The sequence below is a fragment of the Oncorhynchus mykiss genome, chromosome 1 (genome assembly GCF_013265735.2).
Source record: "Oncorhynchus mykiss isolate Arlee chromosome 1, USDA_OmykA_1.1, whole genome shotgun sequence".
In the NCBI taxonomy this organism is placed as follows: Eukaryota; Metazoa; Chordata; class Actinopteri; order Salmoniformes; family Salmonidae; genus Oncorhynchus; species Oncorhynchus mykiss.
In genome coordinates this window covers 81,905,883-81,930,803 of record NC_048565.1, presented here as the reverse complement: position 1 = coordinate 81,930,803, position 24,921 = coordinate 81,905,883, and the positions used below count along the sequence as shown (strand labels likewise).

The following is a 24,921-nucleotide window of genomic DNA, read 5'->3' as shown; positions in this document are numbered from 1 at the left end:
TTATTACTCAATCTAATTCATGCTGATAAAAAAAGATACATCCATAGACCTAATGCTCAAACACACTTTTGATTGCCCCTTTTTAAGTCTATCTGTAGTTCCTACATCCATTTCTGGATTTATAAATTATATAATAAAGATATAATTTAATGGTATTATTATTATATGTAGTAGAAAGCGATGGGTTAGAAGAAGCCTACATAACCAACCCACAAAGTAAAATGTAACATTCATGTATGGCCAGCTATATAAACTTTAACATTGAGTTATCCTGCAATAGATGTCGTTCAATTGGTAACATACATTGTCTTCTTCAAATATCTCTTAAGGGGAAAGTAATCTAAAAGTAATTGAATGTAATCAGATTACGTTACTGAGTTTGGGTAATCCAAAAGTGACATTACTGCTTACAATTTTGACAGATTACAATAAAAAAGTAACCTACCCACCCTGTTCACAAGGTAATAATGGAGGGGACAATATGACTAATTACCCTCACAGTGACCTCGATCTGTTTCCCAACCCTTCCCCTGAAGAGAAAAATGTATGTCAGCCAGCTCATTTCAAAAGGAAAAGAAAGTGACAGACAGGGTATACATAACTGGTATCGTAGTGTCTGTCAGACTGTGTGGATGTGACGACTTAATGAGGAATTCTATTTTGGTATGCAGATATTTTGCCACTAATCATTTGGACCAATCACGATTCACAGGTGTTCATATCTTTCACATTTTTGAAATGGGAGGGGAGACATTTGGCCCATAGACTTGCCCGTAACTTGCAACCAGAGAGGAGGGCACTACCGCTCTGTTTCCACTCTTCCTTCTAGGAAGTTTGAGAACACGTCTTCTCCCAGAACTAAATCCAGCATCTGACGCAATTACGCAAGGTTTTTGTTCTGGGTTTCCGAGATTAGGAACTCTTAAATGTCTCTTACTCATACCCAAGACACTCTGGGACTTACAATATATCGGCGTCATCTCCAATTATTCATCTAAGGTTGGTGTCAATTCTATTTCAAGTCAGAAAAAAAAATGAAAAGTTCAATTCCCGTTTTCCTCATTCAAAAGCAATATCAGTTCACTTCATGAATTGACTAAATTGAAATGGAACCCAACCCTGTGCCTCAGACATGTTTACCTTGACTTACAGATCTGAAACAGGTGTTTCCAAATCTATCGATACCATCATCACCATGGGGTGTGTGACTACTGACACACTACAGAATTATCTGGTAAGGAGACTGACCCTAACTAACCAAAAATTACATAGCACTTCATAGATTTAAAATGACAGCAATAATACACTGAGGGTACAAAACATTAGGAACACCTTTCTAATATTGAGCTAATATTGACCCTTTTGCCCTCAGAACAGCCTCAATTTGTCAGGGCGTGGACGCTACAAGGTGTCGAAACCATTCCACAGGGATGCTGGCCCATGTTGACTCCAATGCTTCCCACAGATGTGTCAAGTTGGCTGGATGTCCTTTGGGTGGTGGACCATTCTTGACACACACAGGAAACTGTTGAGTGTGAAAAACCCAGCAGTGTGGCAGTGATTGACAGAAATCTGTGTGCCTGGCACCTACTACCGTACCCAGTTCAAAGGCACAAAAACATGAATTTGTGAAGTGTTCCAAAAACACACGTTTAATGTGATCAGATAATCTTATATGAAGTTCATTTGATAACATGTGACAACATATAAAGCAACATGTGATAGATAACATGATCATATGTAAAGTATTCCAAAAACACAAGTCATGTGATTTTCCACAAGTGAAATCATGTGGTTTTTCTGCAAGGGATTTGCCTGTGACTCAATGATTTAACACTCATGGATAAATGGGTTTAATTTCATCATTTAATAATGTGTGTGGAGGGTAGGAGGGACGGGTCTAATATGCTTCTCTTTGGAGGATATTTTCTTTCTATTCAAAGAGAATCCTCCCTTTCCTTGCATTCCCTTCTTATCTCTTGGTGAGCAGCTTCTGGTCGTAAAGGTGGAGACTCAGAGAACCGCAAAAACCAGAGGGGTCTTTATTTACTGTGACGCACACACACACACACACACACACACACACACACACACACACACACACACACACACACACACACACACACACACACACAGAAGACGGAGTTACAAATTAGAACCAACAACCCACCCTTATAACTGAATATGGCTGCCATAAGATGAATAAATGCGGGCAGGTTTGTGGTCATTCAAATGGAGCCTGACTTCCAGTAATATAAACTGGTTAACAGGTTGAACTCATATCTTGACACACACGTCTAGTAAAATAAGCCAATATAACAGGCTGGGTAGTCAGGAAAAGACTGAGAAAAGGCGGTGTTGGGTTTCTGGGGGGGTAAGGATTAGGACATCAGATTATCAGGATTAGGACAGTAGGTGCCATCATTAGCCAAACATAACTTAAATGGTCAGACAGGAAAGGAAACGCTCTGACATTTCAATAATTTAATGGCTGGTTCAAATGGCTCACTGGGCTTAGATTACTAGGTCATGGTGTTGGCAGGGGCAACACCAGGGATGTGGGGTAAAGCATGGTGTTAGCAGGGGCAACACCAGGGATGTGGGGTAAAGCATGGTGTTAGCAGGGGCAACACCAGGGATGTGGGGTAAAGCATGGTGTTAGCAGGGGCAACACCAGGGATGTGGGGTAAAGTATGGTGCTAGCAGGGGCAACACCAGGGATGTGGGGTAAAGCATGGTGTTAGCAGGGGCAACACCAGGGATGTGGGGTAAAGCATGGTGTTGGCAGTGGCAACACCAGGGATGTGGGGTAAAGCATGGTGCTAGCAGGGGCAACACCAGGGATGTGGGGTAAAGCATGGTGTTGGCAGTGGCAACACCAGGGATGTGGGGTAAAGCATGGTGCTAGCAGGGGCAACACCAGGGATGTGGGGTAAATCATGGTGTTAGCAGGGGCAACACCAGGGATGTGGGGTGAAGCATGGTGCTAGCAGGGGCAACACCAGGGATGTGGGGTAAAGCATGGTGTTAGCAGGGGCAACACCAGGGATGTGGGGTAAAGCATGGTGCTAGCAGGGGCAACACCAGGGATGTGGGGTAAAGCATGGTGCTAGCAGGGGCAACACCAGGGATGTGGGGTAAAGCATCCTCTAGAGGCAGAGCACATTAAATACTACACGGAACCCCAGACTGTACTGCAATTCAGCTTTTAGCTGCAAATGTCTACATGGCATAAACAACATTTTACTAAACTATAAAAGCTATAAAAGCTAAATTACCAATATAATGTCAGACCTGACTGACCTCGTCCAAATTTTAGAAGACATTGATGAGTTCATAGAGCAGGCAGGAGAGCAGGTCGATGACAAACACCCACCACACACACACACACACACACACACACTACTGACCTCGTCCACATTCTCGAATGCGTTGATGACGTCGTAAGGCAGGCAGGAGAGCAGGTCGATGACGAACCAGGTCTTCAGGTAGTTCATCCTGATGAGCTTGGGGTCAGAGATGACCTCTCCGGCCGGGCCCACAAAGGTAGTGTGGAAGTTGAGCACGATGTCCACCAGGAAGATAACGTCTACAATGCTGTCCACCACCAACCACGTCACGTTGTTCTGCTTGGTCTGGAAGAGGAGAGGAGAGAATATTTGGTATAGTATCGGAGAGAATCTTTGGTATAGTAGGGGAGAGAATCTTTGGTATAGTAGGGAAGAGAATCTTTGGTATAGTAGGGAAGAGAATCTTTGGTATAGTAGGGGAGAGAATCTTTGGTATAGTAGGGGAGAGAATCTTTGGTATAGTAGGGGAGAGAATCTTTGGTATAGTAGGGGAGAGAATCTTTGGTATAGTAGGGGAGAGAATCTTTGGTATAGTATCGGAGAGAATCTTTGGTATAGTAGGGGAGAGAATCTTTGGTATAATAGGGAAGAGAATCTTTGGTATAGTATCGGAGAGAATCTTTGGTATAGTAGGGAAGAGAATCTTTGGTATAGTATCGGAGAGAATCTTTGGTATAGTAGGGGAGATAATCTTTGGTATAGTAGGGAAGAGAATCTTTGGTATAGTAGGGGAGAGAATCTTTGGTATAGTAGGGGAGAGAATCTTTGGTATAGTAGGGAAGAGAATCTTTGGTATAGTAGGGAAGAGAATCTTTGGTATAGTATCGGAGAGAATCTTTGGTATAGTAGGGAAGAGAATCTTTGGTATAGTAGGGAAGAGAATCTTTGGTATAGTAGGGGAGACAATCTTTGGTATAGTAGGGAAGAGAATCTTTGGTATAGTATCGGAGAGAATCTTTGGTATAGTAGGGAAGAGAATCTTTGGTATAGTATCGGAGAGAATCTTTGGTATAGTAGGGAAGAGAATCTTTGGTATAGTATCGGAGAGAATCTTTGGTATAGTAGGGAAGAGAATCTTTGGTATAGTAGGGGAGAGAATCTTTGGTATAGTAGGGGAGAGAATCTTTGGTATAGTAGGGAAGAGAATCTTTGGTATAGTAGGGGAGAGAATCTTTGGTATAGTAGGGAAGAGAATCTTTGGTATAGTATCGGAGAGAATCTTCGGTATAGTATGGTAGAGAAGATTTGGTATAGTAGGGGAGAGAATCTTTGGTATAGTAGGGGAGAGAATATTTGGTATAGTAGGGAAGAGAATCTTTGGTATAGTAGGGAAGAGAAGATTTGGTATAGTATCGGAGAGAATCTTAGTAGAGCAGAGAGAATCTTAGTAGAGCAGAGAATATGTGTTACAGTAGGGGAAAGAATCTACTATACAGCCGAGATTATTACATTTATAATAAATTATTACAATGCTATTACATCTTTATTGTATCCCTGAGGACAGGATCTTTATTTTTGTAGAGAAGAAACACTTTATAACATAAAATAGAGTGGTTGATGTCACAAGCCTGCATAGATCTAGAATGTGTTGATAATATACTGTTTGTTATGGTTGAGTTTGTCGAGTCCCAAATGGCACCCTAGATAGGATAATGCACTATATTTCTTGCACTGGTCTTTTCCAACAAGCACTGACTTTGCTGATAGCTTCTTTATTGAGGAAAAATGTACTTACTACGACTGTGACATGTGGTTGTCTCACATAGCTATATTAATTAAGATGAATGCACTAACTGTAAGTTGGTCTGGATAAGAGCATCTGCTAAATGACAAAAATGTAAATAATGGCAGCCATCTTGGTCAGGGATAAATGATATGTAATTCAATTCAAAGGTTCAGACCTTGAAGGAGACGTTGTAAGGAACCATGATGGCGGTGTAGAAAGTCAGGATGAGGATGACCCAATCCCAGGTGGTCTTGAAGGCGCAGTAGTGGAGGATGATGTGGGGCGGCGTCTTGGGAGTCTCCTGCTTGTACTGGGGGAGGATGTCTGAGCCCAGCTGGAGGACCTGCAGATTGTATATCTTTGATGAGTTTGATTGAATAAAATCAAAGAAGGGTTTGGGGTAAACAGAGAGGTTACAGTTCACTTAAAGGTTGCTTACAGATTGTTACATCCATATATGGTGTGTGGGAGAAAAGTGTGTGTGTGTGTGTGTGTGGGCTCGCGAGTGTGTATATGAGTGTACATGTGTCATTTCAGTGCATCTCTGTAATCACAAAGGACAGAGACAAATGAATACACAGCACGGGGGCACATGCCTCACCCATAGCCAAATGGAATGGCAACAAGCTCACACACATCTTCCCCCATACACACGCAGCTTAGCTTTATGAGAGTAGAGTTATAAACATTCACAACAGACATAAATACAGACGCATGCCTTAGCTTTATGAGAGTAGAGATATAAACATTCCCAACAGACAGAACTATGAGTGTACCTCAGCTAGGCGGGAGTGCTTGTGAACGTTCTCTCCCTTGTGTACAGTAGGCTGTAGCTGCTGTAACACCCCTCTACTGCTGGTCAGAGCACGAGTTAGCCGAGCGAACTTCCCCCAACCTGAGGCAACAAAAAAACATGTTTTGGGGTTAGCAGTCTGTGTGAAGATAATGTGTTGTAACTTTAATGTGTTACAGAGTTAATGTTTAAGTTTATTCATTGAGCTGTATCTAAAGATATTTCTTTACAGTTATTTGCATATGTAATTGTATTGGGTTGTGTTGAATTACGCTTTTTGACTGCAAGTTCCAGAATGCCTTGTGAGAGGAATGAGAGAGAGAACACGCCAATTATGTGCAGGTGCAACTAAGGAGGACAGTTTGTTTAAACTCAATCGTGGAATTGAACAGTTAACGCCATTGGACGGATTGGAGGCAGAGATTGCATGCACAGAGGATTACAAAGAACGCATTATCATGCTGAGGAGTCGTGCACAAAGAGTGATAAAGAAGAAACAGGACGTCAATCCACTACCAGCCCGGGTGAGTGACGTTAACTCAAACATCTCACAGAGACAATCAGTAAGGCTACCAAAGTTGATTATTGAGAAATTCTATGGAGATGTCAGTATGTGGCAGGAGTTTTGGAGCCAGTATGAGACTGCTATTCACAACAATGATTCACTGTGTAAAAAAGAGAAGTTTACCTATCTGAAAACATATCTCACTGGACCAGCTGCAAAAGCAGTAGCAGGATTGATGTTAACAGACAGTAACTATGATAATGCAATCACTCTACTCAAGAGCAGATTTGGAAGGAAAGATATTGTGATTAGTGCTCATATGTCAAAGCTGCTGAATCTCACACCTGTGAAGAAATCCTCTGATCTAAATGCATTGAGGCAGCTATATGATGAATGTGAAATTCAGATTAGGAGCTTGGAATCACTGGGTGTAGTGTCAGAAACCTATGGGAGCCTACTATTCCCAATCTTACTACAGATGATTCCAGAGGACATAGCTCTTGACTATATTCGTCAGAGGGGAGTAGATGATGAATGGAAAGTGTCTGAGATTATCAGTTTCCTACAGAAAGAGGTTCAGAGCAGGGAGAGAGCGCTACAAATGACAAGATCATACAACCAACAGAAAGAGAGCAAACCATGGAACAGGTCAGGCTTCTCCAATGAAATGAAAACAAAAAGACCCAACATGCCCTCTGCTGCAGCACTGCATACAGCCAGCCAGAAGGAACAACAAATGTATCTATTTTGTGACAGTGCAGACCACAAATCAGAAAACTGCACTGACTACAATATTGCTACACGCAAAGAGAAACTAAAGAACATGGGAAGATGCTTTGTATGTTTAGGACAGAGACACAGCAAAATTCTGTAAAGTCAAATATGTGTCATGTGCAACATGTGGAAGCAGACATCACATTGCTGTGTGTACGAGTAAGAGGAGTGAGGTGCAACCCCCTACTGTTTCTGTAGATGCTGTTGTTTCTTCAGTTGTTCCCCATTCAGTGAAGATGAAACCAGATGGACAGAACACTGTGTTGCTACAAACGGCAAAGGCATGGGTAGAAGGCCCATCGGGCAGGAAGATAGCTCATTGCTTACTAGATGGAGGCAGTCAGAGAAGCTTCATACATGAAAACCTTGTGAAGGGCTTGAAGCTACCAGTAATCAGACAAGAGGCACTCAAACTTCACACGTTTGGCTCCTCTGCCCCAGCAACATCCCAACGCAACACAGTGAAAGTCATCTTGGAGAATGTCTGGGACAAACAGCAGAGAATAGAGATAGAGGCAATGAAACCCCAAGTGTGTGTGCACAGCTGTGATGAAGGTTCCTGGTGAATGGATTCAGTATGAGCTCACTAAAAGGGGACTGCAGCTCGCAGACTTTCCAGGAGATGACAATGATCCTGAACTCTCTGTCCTGATAGGAGCAGACTACTACTGGCAGATAGTATCAGGCAGAGTGGAGCGACTGACGGAGACGCTAATTGCTTTAGAGAGCACCTTTGGATGGTCGGTGCAGGGACCCGTGTCCATGTCAAGTGTCGCCGATGCAACCTGCATGTTCATCCCACTTGATGAAGACACATTAGTCTCCAAGCAACTGCGTGCATTCTGGGAGCTTGAGTCTCTGGGTATTCTAAGCGAGAAAACACAGAACCCAGAGGAAACCGAGGCTCTACAAAGGTTTGAGGAAACAACCACCTTCAAAGATGGGCGATACCATGTGGAGTTGCCATGGAAACGAGAAATGCCAGAACTCCAAGACAACTATAGAATCGCCAAGAAACGGTTTGAAGGTCTGAAGAAAAGACTGAAGAAGGATGTGACGTTGTACAGCAGATACAATGAAGTAGTAGAGGACTACTTACAACAAGATGGCAGAGGACCTGCCCAAGGACAACGCATCAAGTGCAGACAACGTAAAATACTACTTACCTCACCATGCAGTACTCCAAAAAGATAAGGTGACAACAAAACTGAGAGTGGTGTTTGATGCCTCGTCCCATGAAGATGGCTGTCCATCCCTCAATGACTGTCTACTCACAGGACCGAACCTGAATCCGGATCTGCTCAGCGTTCTGATAAAGTTCAGACTACATGAGATCGCATTCATGGCAGACATCAAGAAAGCTTTCCTGCAGATATCCCTAGCAGAGAGAGACAGAGACGCCGTGAGATTTCTATGGCTCACTGCACCAAGGGTAGAAAATGAAGAGGAGCTGCGTGTGCTGAGGATGAAAAGACGGGTATTTGGAGCTTCCCCAAGTCAATTTTTGCTGGCAGCTACAATCAGGAAGCACCTGAAACAATATGAAACAGAACAACCAGAAGTTGTAGAGATACTGAGAGAGTCACTCTACGTAGATGACTTCATTGCAAGTTCACACAATGTTGAAGAGGCTTACTTTGTGACAACAACTGCAAAGTGAATGCTGTCAATTGCAGGCATGGACCTCTGCAAATGGATGACCAATTCTCCTGAATTGAAAACAAAATGGGAGGAGAGTACGACAACTGACCACCCGTTGACGTTACAAACACAAGGATTAGTGCTGAAAGTTTTAGGTTTAGTATGGAGGCCGGAAACGGATGACTTTGTGTTTGACCTCAGGCCGCTACTGAGCATTCTAAAGCAAAAGGAAAACACAAAGAGTAGTGTTCTGCAGTCGTCTGCACGTATCTTCGACCCTCTTGGTTTCTTAACTCCCTTCACCATCAGGATCAAGTGCATGTTCCAGGAAATGTGGGAGAGGGGACTCACCTGGGACGAATAATTACCACCTGATCTGACACGAGAATGGCAACAGTGGTGTTCAGAACTACCCCAGTTAACCAGCTCACCATACCAAGGTGGTACAGAACAGACATGCTGCCACAGAATAACCACACCCTGAAACTACACATGTTCTGTGATGCAAGTGAAAGGGCTTACAGTGCAGTAGCTTACTTGCAAGGTGAGTCACAAGACAGGGAAACAACAAGTCTAGTCGCATCCAAGTCCAGGGTAGCCCCAATTAAGAAAATGACGCTACCACGCCTGGAGCTCATGGGAGCTGTGATTGGAGCGAGACTAGCAAACAACTTGATGACCACACTGAAAATGGAAGAAAAACAGATCAAAATGTGGACAGACTCGATGATCGTGCTGCATTGGATTTGCAGCTCAGCTCAGAAATGGAAACAGTTTGTTGCGAACAGAGTGACGGAGATCCAGTCCTTGACCAATCCAGAGTCATGGTCACATATTGAAGGGACAACTAATCCAGCTGACCTCCCTACAAGAGGACAAACTGTTCGAAACTTGACACAGAGCGAGCTATGGTGGAATGGACGCAGAATTCTGACATCACCCAATCAGTCCGAAGAGACTGATGATAACAAGGTTGCAGAAGAGGTGAATACAGAACTCAAGTCCAGTTGCCAGGTTACTGTACAACTCACAGAAAACAGCACAGACATTACTGAACCTGTGTTGGAGCTTGAAAGGTACAGCAAACTGAAAAGAGTGTTCAGAGTCACCGCCTGGATAAAGATATTCATAGCCAATGCTCATACAACCATAAAGATGCAAGGTGAACTGACTGCTGACGAACTGTTCGATGCAGAAAAGTACTGGATTAAGGTAACACAACAACAGAGTTTTGGACAGGAGATCAAACTACTGACGGCAGGAAAAAGCCTAAACAATGACTGTAAAATCAGAGAACTGAAACCGTTCCTGGACGAACACGAACTGCTCAGTGTAGGAGGAAGACTGCAACAGTCCAACTTCACATTCAGAGAGCAGCACCCATGGGTTCTGCCCAATAAGTACAGATACTCAGAAATGCTGATACAGTACCACCATGAGAAGGTGATGCATTCTGGAGCAAGTGACACTCAGCACCCAACATTAAACAAGGAGGAAATGACACGCAGATGGAAGTACAGGCAGAGACTTGTGACCAGTTTCTGGAACAGTTGGCGAAGAGACTACTTGCTGGATCTAAAGTCAGCACACCGCTGTGCTGTGTACTCATTGGAGAAGATAACCTACCCAGACAAACCTGGAAACTAGGAAAGATTGAGGAACTGTTTCCAGACCGAGATGGCTTAGTTAGATCATGTTCAGTTCGTACTGCTTCAGGAACTTTGTTGAGGAGACCTATTCAGTTGATATACTGCCTAGAGATCTAGATGAACACAATTGTTCATCGGGGGGGGGGGGGGGGGGATGTTGTAACTTTAATGTGTTACAGAGTTAATGTTTAAGTTTATTAATTGAGCTGTATCTAAAGATATTTCTTTACAGTTATTTGCATATGTAATTGTATTGGGTTGTGTTGAATTACGCTTTTTGACTGCAAGTTCCAGAATGCCTTGCGAGAGGAATGAGAGAGAGAACACGTCAATTATGTGCAGGTGCATTGATTGTGGCTGACTTTCCGATAGCATCTTACCTGCATTGCTCTGTACCAAAACAAAGTTGTTAAATGTAACGTGAACAAGTATTATTACTAAAATAAGCTTTCATGGGCCTCCCGGGTGGCGCAGTGGTTAAGGGCGCTGTACTGCAGCGCCAGCTGTGCCATCAGAGTCCCTGGGTTCGCGCCCAGGCCCAAGCCTGATAAAGGCTTTTTTAAAACATTTTTTTATAATAATAGATTTTATTGTAAAACACACACACACACCTACCCTAAAAAGCTTTGTATAATAAAGACTGATTTGTATAATCTATGGGGGACTATCCCAGGAAGGCACAAATCAAATCCTCTGCTGCCACTCAAACTGTCACTCACCTTTCGAGGTTTCGTCTTCTATTGGCTGTTTAAAGGCTGTGATGTCACTGAAGGTGCACAGAAACAGCACCACTTTTTCCTGTTCGTTTCGTATAGGGGCTATCTTCACAAAGAACCATACCGGCGTTCCTGAGACGAGAGAACATACACTGATGAATAAACACAGCTTCATCTATAGCAGTATTTGTTTGATACAAATCGATCAAATGGGGAACACAACCATGAACAGTAACATATTTGGGGAGTTATAATTGGGCCTGTATTCACAAAGCATGTCAGTGTAGGAGTGCTGATCTAGGATCAGGTCCCCCCTGATTCATTATGATCTACAAGACAAATTGGATCCTAACTCAGCACTCCTACTCTTGCGACGCTTTGTGGATGCGGCCCCTGATCGCCAGCGTCCGTGCTGTTCCATGCGGCGTTGGGACATCATTGTACATATTCATAAGAAATGGCTGAATACATTTGCATTATGAGGCTTTTTTTATTTTCTTCTTCAATTGGTACTTACTGTTCTTTTTATACATGAGTATTTCAAACGAATTCATCTCGTAGTTTTCAAACGTTAGCCGTACTTTCTGGCTAGTATCTTTGTCTGTGAGCTCCCCGTACATGAAGCTAGGAAACACAAAACAATGGGTTTATTTTTATGACAAAAAAAAACATTAAAACTCAAGTACGTAGAGGGTGTTTTAAGTGTACTTACCAGTTTTTCGTATGATTGCACAAACAATGTCATAATCTGAATTCTCTGTCCTTTTCACTTCTCTCTCATTCCCTCGCTCTGACTCTTAACTGTCTATTTCTCTCGCCACCCACCCCGGGAGTATTCATTGCCTAAACGTTCTCCCTACCTTACAGGCCTGTCCCCGTGGGCCGAATGGGCTGATGCTTGTAGATGCTAACAGAGATGACACCATCAGGGGACTCTTCCAAGACACACACACACACACACACACTTCTGTCCCTCGGCCTCACAGTGACTCATCATCAGCGAGTCAAATCCCAGATCCCATCACAGATTACACCCGTGTGGGCAGAGAGGTGTGGCAGGCAGATTGTCTTGTTTCTCACCTAAGGAAGTGTTTGTAGACACCGGCCTAGTAGATCTGTTCAAGCCCATCTGATTCAACTAGTCAAGGGCTTGATGATTAAACAACTAATGTGTTGGTTCATTAGCTAGACTCAGGTGTGCTAGAGGTGGAATTGATCATGTGAAAGGCCTGGTGGTCCCAGAGGTGCTGCGCCATAGAATGTTAGAATGCTCCAGCAGCACAGTGGTGGCATTCTGATCATGATGCTACACAGTGGGCTAGAGGTTCTTTCCAAGAAAGGTATGAGAAAGATCAGCCAGCCAACTGTCAGCTCTGTAGCAACACACACACACACTTTATTTAACCTTTAAGCAGGGAGTCAGGCTGAGACCAAGGTCTCTTTATCAGATGAGCCCTGCACGAACACATCAATAAACATCATTTACACTACACATATCTACACATCAATTACACTATACATATCAAAAAATTATTTTGAGTTACTGGCCTCAGAAATTGCAGCCCAAATAAAGGCTTCACAGAGTTCAAGTAACTCTGTTTAACATTTTTTTGGTTACTACATGATTCCATATGTGTTATTTCATAGTTTTGATGTCTTCACTATTATTCTGCAATGTAGAAAATAGTACAAAATTAAGAAAAATCCTTGAACGAGTAGATGTGTCCAAACTTTTGATTGGTACTGTGTATATATACACACACACTCTCTCTCTAACTCTCTCTGGTTTAACACACTCTGGTTTCACACCACTGATTGCAGTTCTCGAGGTATGGTCTGTTCCAGTGTGTCTATAAATAAGTCTGGAGTTCAGTTAGCTTTGAATTGTGAATGACAGGGTCATTCTAATGAGACTATTTTGGGGGCTGCTCGAGAGGAGTGAAGACGCAACGGCTCCCAAAGACTAGTCGCTTCTTCTGACATTACTCCTGACAGGAACATATCTTGACACATCATGCACCGACAGTCTGGGTTGTGTTCATTAGGGTACACTGCAGCAAAATGTTTTGCAAAAGAAGATTAAGACAAGCATTTCTTATTGGACAATAACTGCTAGGGTGCAACATCTCCCTAAGACTGTCGGCTTCATCTGACATCACTTCTGACAGGAACATGTCTCGACACATCACGTGCTAAGATCGGTGCCGTTCCCTTCAGACGGAGGTTCTTCTCAGCTAGAATTGCCAGACAAAGGTTACCGTAAGGTTCCCGAAATGTTGATTCCCCACTATATGGTCGACCCAAACAACAATGTGTTGGCTCAGATGTTTTCTCATGTTGTCCTTCCCAACACAGTCCGAGAATCTATGGTGATGCGTCACCAGGCCTGCCCAGTACAGTTCGGCTCAGTACTGTGAAAAGTGTATTGGTGTCAAGTTATCAGTTATTTTTATATGGAAGATGTGCTCATTGTTCTCACAACTTTAGTTTGAACTTAAAGAACAGAAAATAGTACCTTAAATAAGGAATATAATACCTATATCCCAGCAATTGTAAAATGCGTAAGAAGAGCTTTAAAAACACCCATGCTTTTTCACACAATAACAACTAATCTGGCTTTGTTAGGAGCTGAGCAAGCAGAGCTTGCTGACATTGAACAAGTCACCTTCGGAGAGTCTGAATAGGGGTTTGTTTCTTATTTTTTGCTGACTGGGATTAGCTGTAGAGTATGGGCTTTAGTTTGGCAAGGAAAGGTGATTCTCTTGTTTTACTCCATTTTTATTTTCAATGTAAATGTAAAAAAATGATATAATCCTGTTGGGCTGAAGTAAAAGAGGTTATCAACGAAGCAAAGAATCTGGTAATTGAATATACAGTCTCTGAAAATAATTCTGCATGTAGGAACGATGGAGTAAAATGAGCTGAAGAAGAAGAACCCAACAACAAGTACAAGAAAGCTAACTTTGGCACTACTGCACCGTGTTTTCTGAGATGTAGGCGGTTATTGTTCAGTGTTGCTGTTAAATAAATCGACAAAACAGATGGAAGGCTGTGTACTGTACCTGCATGTGCTGCTCTTCTGCATGACTTCCGCCCTGTGGTACCCCGACAGCTTGCAGAAGCCATCGTTGCTATAGACGATGGGCCAGTCCACGATCTGAGCATTCCCAAGAACAAAATTGGTATCTGTCAAAGATGAGGGGGAACAGAGTAGAAGGTAAGGCTCACTCGTTTGAGATTGCTCAAAGTTATCAACAACACATTACGTGGGGTGGGGGGAAAAGAGTGGAGGCGGGCAGGATTGGGACCAATTACATTTCAGTACAGTCATGATGAGGAACTGAATTGAATTCATAATTTGGAAAGAAAATCCAAATGCATGAATTGAATTTCAGTGAGTTCCAAAAAAACTGAAGTGAAATGGTGTTGACACCAATCCAGGGTCGGCATCGACAGGCGACAGCACAGTCATATCGCACGATGGAAGCCACTGCAGTACAGTGTGAAAACAGAGCAGCAGAATAATCCTTCACATACGGGTACTGTACTCAGTCTCAGACCATCCTTACCCTTAATGCTGAGTAAGTAAGCACTGCATGTGGGGAGGGTTAGTTTCAGTTAGGCTGGAAGGGGTATACATAAGACTGTCATAATGCCTACGTAAGCATGACATAATGCCTGCATAAGCATGACATAATGCCTACATAAGCATGACACCTGGGGCTTCATTTTGACCGAACAAAAATGTGCAGATTGTGTTAGAGAAGTCACTCCCAACACTGGAGACAACAGCATCTATTTCAAAACCACTCATTGTACCTATGAGAAAGTAGACAATCCACACAGGGTTTAAATCAAAGAGTGTAGATTTGTTTTGAAATAGATAGCTATGATGCTGAGTATGTAAAGTGATACCCTTTTTAGCACTGTCAAAATCCCACTCCAAGTGTTCCTGGTACAGTACGTGTACAATTGATGATTTCTCACAGAGAACATTAACTTCTCAGAGGTTTAAAGTAAACTTAAACATCAACAGGTTAACAAATACTACCAGGTGATTATAAAATATGATAGTTTGTTGTTTCTTTCCCTTATGTAATGTAATACCCCTTCAGATATACAGAAAGGCGTAGAAACGCCTGTCTGTCCCAGCCAACAGACTCACTGAAGCTTACCACAGCACACTTCTATGCTGACAATGGCGATTCTATGCCACTAAATAGCACATGTATAATATCACATTTGTATGAATTTGTGATTTTGGGAAGGAAGGAAAAGCAAGCTCTAAAAAAACAATACAAGAGTCAATGTGATGAGGATCATATAGGCTTTTGATCCATTCACAAATGACTGACATAGGAGCTACTCAGACAGCTACAGAGCTAGGAAAGTCTGCAAAGCTTCAACCATTGACCGTATTACCTAACTGGAGTCAACAGGACTCATGCACAGGACTGGCCACACACACACACACACAGTTAATTTGATGTGTTCCACCATCTTTTTATGGAAGAGAAGATACACTGAACAATTCTAAGGATACTTCTGACAAAGGATTCTAGAAAACTCCCAAATCTTAGGGATGGTTTCCACCATATATAAAATCCAGATTTAACCCTTTGCTGACTGCAGAACACAAAGGAAGAAAGACGGAGTCCCAGTTATACTGTACATTCACACCACTGTGCAGTTACATCCCTGTCCCAATATGAGTTGGGTGTAATACCTATGAACAACACTGATCTCTGTTATTCTGCATGTTCAAAGGGAAACTTAACTTCACTCCAATCCTCTAAAGCAACACACACACACACACGTGCGCGCTCTATCGCTCTCTCTCATCACAAACACCCTCTTGAAAGTAGGTTAACGTCTCAGAATCCAGGGGGGAAAATGGGAATAGGAGAATAATTATCGTAGCAGTGTATGTCGAGCTTCAATATTTCATTCCATGCAGCTTTTAAAAGACATGCTACTGTAAATTCCTCCAGGTACTCTGGGCCTTGTATTGTTGCTGGGCAGGATTTAACATTTCTGAAGGCAAAATAGCATTACCATGAGAAAACATGTTTACACAATAGTACCCAAATGAGTTTATATTTGTTCCATACCGTAAACATGGTGTTGTCTGTCTCATTTATGAAACTGCTGTGTTGGCAGTTTGTATCGAATAGTATAGCTTCTGTATTGATCACTAAGACAATATAGCACAGTATGTGTGTGTGTGTGTGTGTGTGTGTGTGTGTGTGCTTCAGTTCTGTCTCCTTGTCGTTAACTTTCAGGAGGTTTCTGGCCTGTCAGCTCTGAGATTAGGGGACTGACAGACACAGGTACATGCCTGACAGACTACAGGGAAATCTCTCTCTTTGTTGATTCCTCCACTATTGCACAATATGTTGTTTACATTGTTGTTATAAAAAAGCACAATTGAATCTGCCAGTACATAGTCAACCTGGCATCCATTAAAAGGGGCATGCTACAGTAGCATACTAAATAACAAAATTATGTCATGTCTGTGGTGTCAAAAAGTCACACGGAATCAACATGGAATGGCAACGAAACACAAACGAAATGTACTACTCAACAATAGAAAATACACAAACTATCTTACCAAACTACAAACTTCCCCAAGATAAATGAAGACAAACACTAACATAACTGACACAAGCACAACTACAGCGCTATGAAGTAGAACGTTCCATGCCAACATGTTATTTTACAATGTTTTTGAAAACAACCGCCGGATGCCGTCGCTGATAGGTAGCTAAACATCCGTCATCTACGCCCCAACAAAGAACAAGTGTCCTAGGAACTGAATTAACAGTCACAAACCGTTACAAGCACAGAACGTCTCCGAAACTTTAACTGGGTAGTGTCTATGAACCAAAATGAGTAGAAGTTAATGATGTTAAATGAAAAGAGAACAGGTGGCAATAAGAAGCAGGTGTCTGTCCCCAGGCCAGGGTTTTAAGCCTATGTCATAGACTTGGATTCATTTGCTTTGCAAATGAACAGCAATTGGTACAGAACAACAGACATAGTACATGGAGTTAATAGACGGTGAGAAGACGGTGAGATTAGGGGGAAAACATGAGCAGCACTACAGAACATGGGTTGGGTTTATACCTGTCTGTCTATGTGATAATGTCCATACTGAAAAGTTGAAAAGAAGAATGGTTAAAGTAACAGTGACAAACTTATTTCAAACAAACTGGTACGTTTCAGTTGAGTGATTTCTGTAATGCTTTTCCCACAACCAACATTTCACACGTCAACATATTGAGTTACACACGTTCTTTGAGCTCTTGAACTAAAAGGAGTAGTTGTGTGACTTTGCAAAATCACAATGAACTAGCTACACAACTTGGGTTATGGCCCGGTCTCAATGCATCATACTAATGCCCTTGTTCACTCTTCCTCCGGAACTTGGATCAATGAGTCCACTCTAATCCATGCCACCTTCTGCCCTGCCCTGCTATGACTGGTGTGTGGAGTAGCTTGGTGTATAATGGCTGCCATGCTTCACCCAGGGTCCTGTTCATTAGGGAACCAAACAGGATAAAATGGACTTGTACACCTAGAGTTACACACACTGTAATGCTTCCCTAATAAACACAACCCTGGTTGGTGCTTCTACTCATTGGTTACCACTATACATCACTAACCAGACAGTGGGGCCCCAATAGACTACAGTTGGGCAACAACGGCTGACAACAGTATTTTCTGAAAATGTTGAATTGACGAGGAGAAAACTTTAATGGATTGAGGACTGTGCCATTCAATTAGTTTATTTTGGTATTACATAAGGTCATTCTTACAAAAGCAAAGGTGTAGTTGATGAGGGATGCTCATGAATGAGAGGGGTGTCCCCAAAATTGGGGTGTGCCTCAAACATGTAGGCCTGGTGCAATTGCACATGGGTAATGTAGCCTGCCCACCTGGCCCCGCCTTGCTGCCTCATTGGATATGGCTGTCTCCTTCCATCCCACCTACTCCTGTCCTACTAATTTGTGTTTCTTTCATATATTTGGTAGGCTACCAATAACCATGTACTTTGTTTTGTTATTTTGGCAGAATTGATTGACCATGCAGTTAAGCAAACTTTCAGTTAACAGTTAGTCCAAACAGCATTTGTAGATTAAGACAAACAAGGCTAAATTAAACATATATTCTTCCTTTTTCAGGGAATTGTGGTGGCAAATAACATTTACTTATATTGAAATAAGTATTTTAATAAATATGTATTAGTGGAGAAGTAAGGAGGAATCTATGCTATTAAGTTAATTAAGAGATTTCACGTCTAGCATAAAAATACACTATATAGGCAAAAGTATGTGGACACCCCTTCAAATAAGTGGATTCGGCTGTTTCTGCCACACCCGTTGCTGACAGGTGTATAAAATCAACCACACAGCCATGCAAACGCTATACACAGTGACTTTCAACGTTGCACAGTCATAGGATGTCACCTTTCCAACAAGTCAGTTCGTCACATTTCTGACCTGCTAGAGCTGCCCACAGTAAGTGCTGTTATCGTGAAGTGGAACAACGGCTCAGCCGCGAAGTGGAAGGCCACACAAGCTCACCGGACGGGACCACTGAGTGCTGACGCACGTAGCGCGTAAAAATCGTATGTTTAAAAAAAATAATATTTGGTTTCAACATTCATTACCGAGTCCCAAGCAACGTCAGCACAAGAACAGTTCGTCAGGAGCTTCACGAAATGGGTTTCCATGGCCGAGCAACCGCACACAATCCTAAAGATCTCCATGTGCAATGTCAAGCATCGGCTGGAGAGGTATAAAGCGAGCCGCCATTGTACTCTGGAAACGCTATCTCTAAAGTAATGAATTTGGCTTTGGCTGACGCCAGGAGAACACTACTTGCCCCAATGCATAGTGCCAACTGTAAAGTTTGGTGGAGGAATAATGGTCAGGGGCTGTTTTTCATGGTTCGGGCTAGGCCCCTTAGTTCCAGTGAAGGGCAATCTTAACGGTACAGCATACAATGACATTCTAGATGAATCTGTGCTTCCAACTTTGTGGAAACAGTTTGGGAAAGGCCCTTTCCTGTTTCAGCATGACAATGCCCCCATGCACAAAGCGAAGTCCATATAGAAATGGTTTGTTGAGATCGTTGTGTGGAAGAAATTGGCTGGCCTGCACAGAGCCCTGAACTCAACCCAATCAAACACCTTAGGGATGAATTGGAACACGGACTGTGAGCCAGGCCTAATCGGCCAACATCAGTGCCCGACCTCACTAATGCTCTTGTGCCTGAATTGAAGCAAGTCCCCGCGGCAATGTTCTAACATCTAGTGGAATGCCTTCCATATTAATGCCATGATTTTGAATGAGATGTTCTAGGAGCAGGTGTCCACATACACTACATTACCAAAAGTATCTTCATGTGTAATCGATGCATAATCATGTGCATAATGAGACCCATACACCGTAGCTACTAGCTACTGTTGTGAAGAACAAACATGTATGGGCCCTGTGTATATAGGTTGGACTACATGTTGAAAACAACAACTATATCCATCCTCTCAAAGCCACACCAATAAAGGGGATGGAACAAAGAGCCTATTATTTTGGGTGTATTTTCTCAAAACGATAAGCAAATAGTATAGTTTAACTAGCCGACAGGCCAAACAACTTTAAAGTGCAATGTAATCATCCTATTTTATTTAGTATATGAAAATGTGTTTATTCAAGATTTATTTTACTGTATAGGCAGACTACGGAGAAATAGCCTAGGCTATTTTTAGGCTGCATCATTTCCAAAATTGTGCGTTGCTGCTGATTCCATGGTAGTAAGGTTGCACTTAGGATAAAATAAAAAGCGACTTTCTGGGGATGGGATGTGCCCAAGCCTGACTGTAAAAAAAAGAGGTGTGCCTGACAAATAGCCTAGTAATTGTATCCCATTTGATAAGTTCATAAACTACCATACAACTTTTACTAAGCATAGATGTTTGGAAAGGACATGGAAAATGTTTCCATTTGTGTCATGGTTATTCCGAAGAGTCCAAGTCACGACGACGTTGAGGAAGAAAAATCGCGCAGTTTCTCGATCCTAGCCATTCGTATGCTTTTTTACATGCCAAATATTTAAAACCCCAACAGAAAAGTTTTTTTTGGGATACTCCATCCTCAAGATAATTATCATAGGCATTACACATCTCATTGGAGCATGATCCTTACCGTTAGATCGTCTGACAATATTTTCTAAAAAAGTGTTTTGAGGGGCTACAAGTCCTCTCCTTCCTCCGGCCATCCTGGTTCGTCATTCAGTCATCCGTGTGTGGAAGCTGTCGGTGGGGCTGTATGCTGTCAGCAAAACTATAACTCCAGACGTCTGTCTTCATGGTCCCTTTTATCTGTACGGAGTGAGTGAGCTTTAGATAAAGAGCTCGTCTACAGCTGCTACTGCTACAAAGACTTCTCCCAGTCGCTGGCTGCGCTTCCCCTGTCTAGCAAGCGCCAACAGCACGTCAGGACGCGCATAGGGAATTATCCTCCGCGCTTGTTTGAGCGCAGCGGCGCGCCTGACTTGTGGTCCACGGGCTTTTGTGGTTCTTCATTCAAACTCCGAGTGCCATCTGCCGGTGATATATGGCAGTGATTCTGAACCCTCTCCTCGGGGACCCCCAGCCGTTCCATGTATTTGATCTATTCCGGAGCTAGCGCACCTAATTCTACTTCTCAAGTCATTATCAAGCTCTTGACTAGGCGAGTTAGTTGGGCCAATTCAGGGCTACAGCAAAATTGTGAAACGTTTGGGGATCCCTGAGGAGAGGTTTGAGAACCACTGATATATGGTATACCATCCCGAAAGAACCATATTATACATCCACTAGAAAAGGAGTTTCCCAAACTCGTTCCTGACCCCCAGGTACACATTTCGGTTTATGACCTAGCACTACACAGATGATTCAAATAATCAAATCTTAATGTTGGTTATTTGAATTAGCTGTGTATTGCTCAAGCAAAAATAAAATAAGTGTAACAGGGCCGCAGGACCCGAGTTTGGGAAACAAATCTAATTTTATTGGTCACATACACATGGTTAGCAGATGTGTAGTAAAATGCTTGTGCTTCTAGTTCCGACCGTGCAGTAATATCTAACAAGTAATCTCACAATTTCACAACAACTACCTTATACACACAAGTGTAAAGGAATGAATAAGAATATGTACATATAAATATATCGATGAGCGATGGCCGAATGGCATAGGCAAGATGCAGTAGATGGTATAGAGTACAGTAAATACATATGAGATGAGTAGTGTAGGTTATGTAAACATTATATAAAGTGGCATTGTTTAAAGTGATACATGTATTACATCCAATTTTTAATTATTAAAGTGGCTAGAGATTTGAGTTAGTATGTTGGCAGCAGCGACTCAATCTTAGTGGTGGCTTGTTAATAGTCTGATGGCCTTGAGATAGAAGCTGTTTTTCAGTCTCTTGGTCCCAGCTTTGATGCACCTGTACTGACCTTCTCCTGACACCACACTCCCGAGGGCCCTCACCTCCTCCCTGTAGGCGTCTAGTCGTTGTTGGTAATCAAGCCTACCACTGTAGTGTCGTCTGCAAACTTGATGATTGAGTTGGAGGCGTGCATGGCCACGCAGTCATGGGTGAACAGGGAGTACAGGAGAGGGCTGAGAACGCACCCTTGCGGGGCCCCAGTGTTGAGGATCAGCGGGGTGGAGATTGTTGTTGTTTCCTACCCTCACCACCTGGGGTCGGCCCATCAGAAAGTCCAGGACCCAGTTGCACAGGTCGGGGTTGAGACCTAGGGTCTCGAGCTTAATGATGGGTTTGGAGGGTACTATGGTGTTAAATTGCTGACCTGTAATCGATGAACAGCATTCTTACATAGGTATTCCTCTTGTCAAAATGGGTTAGGGCAGTGTGCAGTGTGATTACGTCGTCTGTGGACCTATTGGGGCGGTAAGCAAATTGGAGTGGGTCTAGGGTGTCAGGTAGGGTGGAGGTGATATGATCCTTGACTAGTCTCTCAAAGAACTTCATGATGACAGAAGTGAGTGCTACGGGGCAATAGTTGATAGTTACCTTAGCTTTTTTGGGATCAGGAACAATGGTGGCCCTCTTGAAGCATGTGGGAACAGCAGACTTGGATAGGGATTGATTGAATGTGTCCAAAACACACCAGCCAGTTGGTCTGCGCATGCTCTGAGGATGCGGCTAGGGATGCCATCTGGGCCGGCAGCCTTGTGAGGGTTAACACGTTTAAATGTTTTACTCACTTAGGCTGCGGTGAAGGAGAGCCCACAGGTTTTGGTAGCGGGCCGTGTCAGTGGCACTGTATTATCCTCAAAACTAGCAAAGAAGTTGTTTACTTTCTCTGGGAGCAAGACATCGGCGTCCACAACGGGGCTGGTTTTCTTTTTGTAATCCGTGATTGACTGTAGATCCTGCCACATATGTCTTGTGTCTGAGCCGTTGAATTGCGACTCTACTTTGTCTCTATACTGACGCGTAGCTTGTTTGATTGCCTTGGAGGGAATAGCTACACTGTTCATATTCGGTCATGTTTCCAGTCACCTTGCCATGATTAAAAGCAGTGGTTCGCGCTTTAAGTTTTGCACGAAGGCTGCCATCAATACATGGTTTCTGGTTGGGGAAGGTTTTAATAGTCACCGTGGGTAACCTGCACCTTTGAGAGTGAAATGGGCCTTCTTTTGTAGAAATTGTGGGTCTATTTGCATCCTAAACTGTTTAAACACATTCTGAAAGATCATCGTCAAGTACGCCAGTGGTTCTCAAACCTCTCATCGGGACATAAAGCCGTTCCATGTAGGCTACTTGAACTACTCCAGAGCTTGCACACCTGTTTCAACTTGTCAACTGATCATCAAGACCTTTAATAGGTGAATCATATGAGCTAGTGTAGCAGATGGGAGCTGGAAACGCACTCCTTAGCCTGAAGTGTCTCCACTTGCGCTGCCCAAAGCTAGCTTTGCGGTGGCACGAATGGGTAAGATGCTTCAGGAGGGCAGACACATGTTTGTGAGGCAGAGGTGTTGGGTTTGAGCTGAATCAAGAGGAAGTGGAAGCATGCTAAGAGGAAGCATGCTAAGCAAGCAGCATGGCATCCTTTACACTAGTTCAGGCCTACAACATAATTATGAAACATCTGGGGGTACCAAAGGAGAGGTTTGAAACCCACTGATGTATGCACAAGAACATTTGAAATGTATTATGAAGCAAAGAACAGGTTGTTTTTAAATCAGAGCTGGCTTTATAGAGAATTTCCAACACTCCATAGTTCATATACATTACATACATTTCACACCGGAGTCAACCCTCACTCCATCCCCCCACAAAAAGTCAATACTTCCTCGTTATTAACTGGACCATGTCTTGGTTGTGTTGAGGTGACTTAGATGATCCGCAACATATTTATGTTCTGGAAACTTTTGAAACTTGGTCTCTTTAATTTTGAGCCAGTTCTGTGCTCGGCGCTCAGCGGCGTGTCCTCGCTCCTGCTCTGTGGTCATGTATGGTCTGGAGATCCAATACTCATTCTCTGCCTCGCGTTCCAGGTGCACCAGCATGTTGCGTTTCATCTGCCAGGTGATGGCACGTGGCCGGCGGTACTTCCCGATCCACTGCTTCCCAGAGATGCCTTTCCTCAGCAGGGCCATGGTGAGGAACATTGTGAAGGATGGTGGTTCTTCTCAGCAAGACGTGGATTTATAGGCTACAACATGATAGAAACAGAGAAAAATGTGGGTATTGGCTCCATCTTACAGGAGAGGAACATTGATCACTAGCTAGGTGGTAGTGGCAAAACAATGGAGGGAATTTCATCATTGGAATAAAATGTAATTCCCCCTGAAATGTTATCATAAAAAATAAAAAAAATTGAATTAAGAAGTTACATTTTACAATTTAACGTGAGTCATTTAGCAAGTTCCGGCTTACAGTAGTGAGTTTTCTAATGGATGTATAATATGGTAATTTTCGTATAGCCACACGGGACCATATTACATTTGGCAAACTATAAATGACTAGAGATATATGGGTATACAAATGCCATAAAAATGTCAAACAGAACCGCGCATGCACAGAAGCTGTCCCTCTATCCTTGACAAAAACGACGCATCTGCAGCTAATTTACATTTGTTGAACAAAAAATATTATGGACAGGTCTGTCCCATTTTCAGACTAATCCAAGTAATCAGAGTATATCATTTTATGAGTGAAACCCCGAATAATTTATCAAATCATTGACGCGATAAGTATATGTGTTCACTATCAAAGTAAATGCTACTAGCTAGTTGGTAGCATTAGCCTGGCTAGCTACTACAAACTTGTTAAAAAAAATGAATTTATTAGGAAATTATTCCTAGCTCCATTTCTTTTGGATTACCTGTCAGTTATCCGATACAAATCCAGCAATATTGATGTTGTCTTCATGTAATTCGTGCAAAACGTGACCCCAGTCGATTTGAAAGACATTTCTTTCTTCCGCAAATTCTACGGTGTGCAGGAGGAATCAAACCATTTCACATGTAATGACGATTCCATTCCAGCTGGAGGCGCTATTATACCGAGTTGGTTACAAGACCACAGAAACAGTCATCCAGTTGTTTCATCAGAGACGGAATGTTTTCAAACCTCTGGTTTCATATGTTTTTGTTATGATAAGTTAAGACATTTGTACCAATCAAATGTCATGTTCTTCAAAATCAAAGAGGCACTATTTAATGCCTTTAGAAAGCTGCTCAAA

The 24,921-nt window shown here is 42.7% G+C and overlaps 2 protein-coding genes across 6 annotated transcripts in view; both read right to left on the bottom strand.

The window, feature by feature from the left end:
* The window catches only part of LOC110530536 (potassium voltage-gated channel subfamily H member 1-like), a 93,536-nt gene extending 72,850 nt beyond the window's left edge, over nucleotides 1–20,686 (bottom strand). For 3 of the 5 annotated variants that reach the window (XM_036986897.1, XM_036986898.1, XM_036986900.1), the window contains exons 1-8: nucleotides 20,361–20,686; nucleotides 17,281–17,307; nucleotides 14,217–14,340; nucleotides 11,672–11,778; nucleotides 11,158–11,286; nucleotides 5,853–5,971; nucleotides 5,252–5,419; nucleotides 3,411–3,635 (exon numbers count right to left, since the gene is read on the bottom strand). In XM_036986897.1, the coding sequence (XP_036842792.1) occupies nucleotides 3,411–3,635; nucleotides 5,252–5,419; nucleotides 5,853–5,971; nucleotides 11,158–11,286; nucleotides 11,672–11,778; nucleotides 14,217–14,340; nucleotides 17,281–17,307; nucleotides 20,361–20,433 (972 nt within the window). In that variant the 5' untranslated portion in view covers nucleotides 20,434–20,686. The remainder of the gene's footprint in view (nucleotides 1–3,410; nucleotides 3,636–5,251; nucleotides 5,420–5,852; nucleotides 5,972–11,157; nucleotides 11,287–11,671; nucleotides 11,779–14,216; nucleotides 14,341–17,280; nucleotides 17,308–20,360) is intronic. The other 2 variants (XM_036986899.1, XM_021613755.2) reach the window with 1 other exon arrangement.
* A 2,718-nt stretch (nucleotides 20,687–23,404) lies between these two features.
* Nucleotides 23,405–23,888, bottom strand: LOC110530526 (ribosomal protein 63, mitochondrial). Its single transcript, XM_021613691.1, has one exon. The coding sequence runs from the start codon at nucleotides 23,843–23,845 to the stop codon at nucleotides 23,534–23,536; it is 312 nt and encodes a 103-aa protein (XP_021469366.1). The 5' UTR covers nucleotides 23,846–23,888; the 3' UTR covers nucleotides 23,405–23,533.
* Between the last annotated feature and the right edge of the window lie 1,033 nt (nucleotides 23,889–24,921).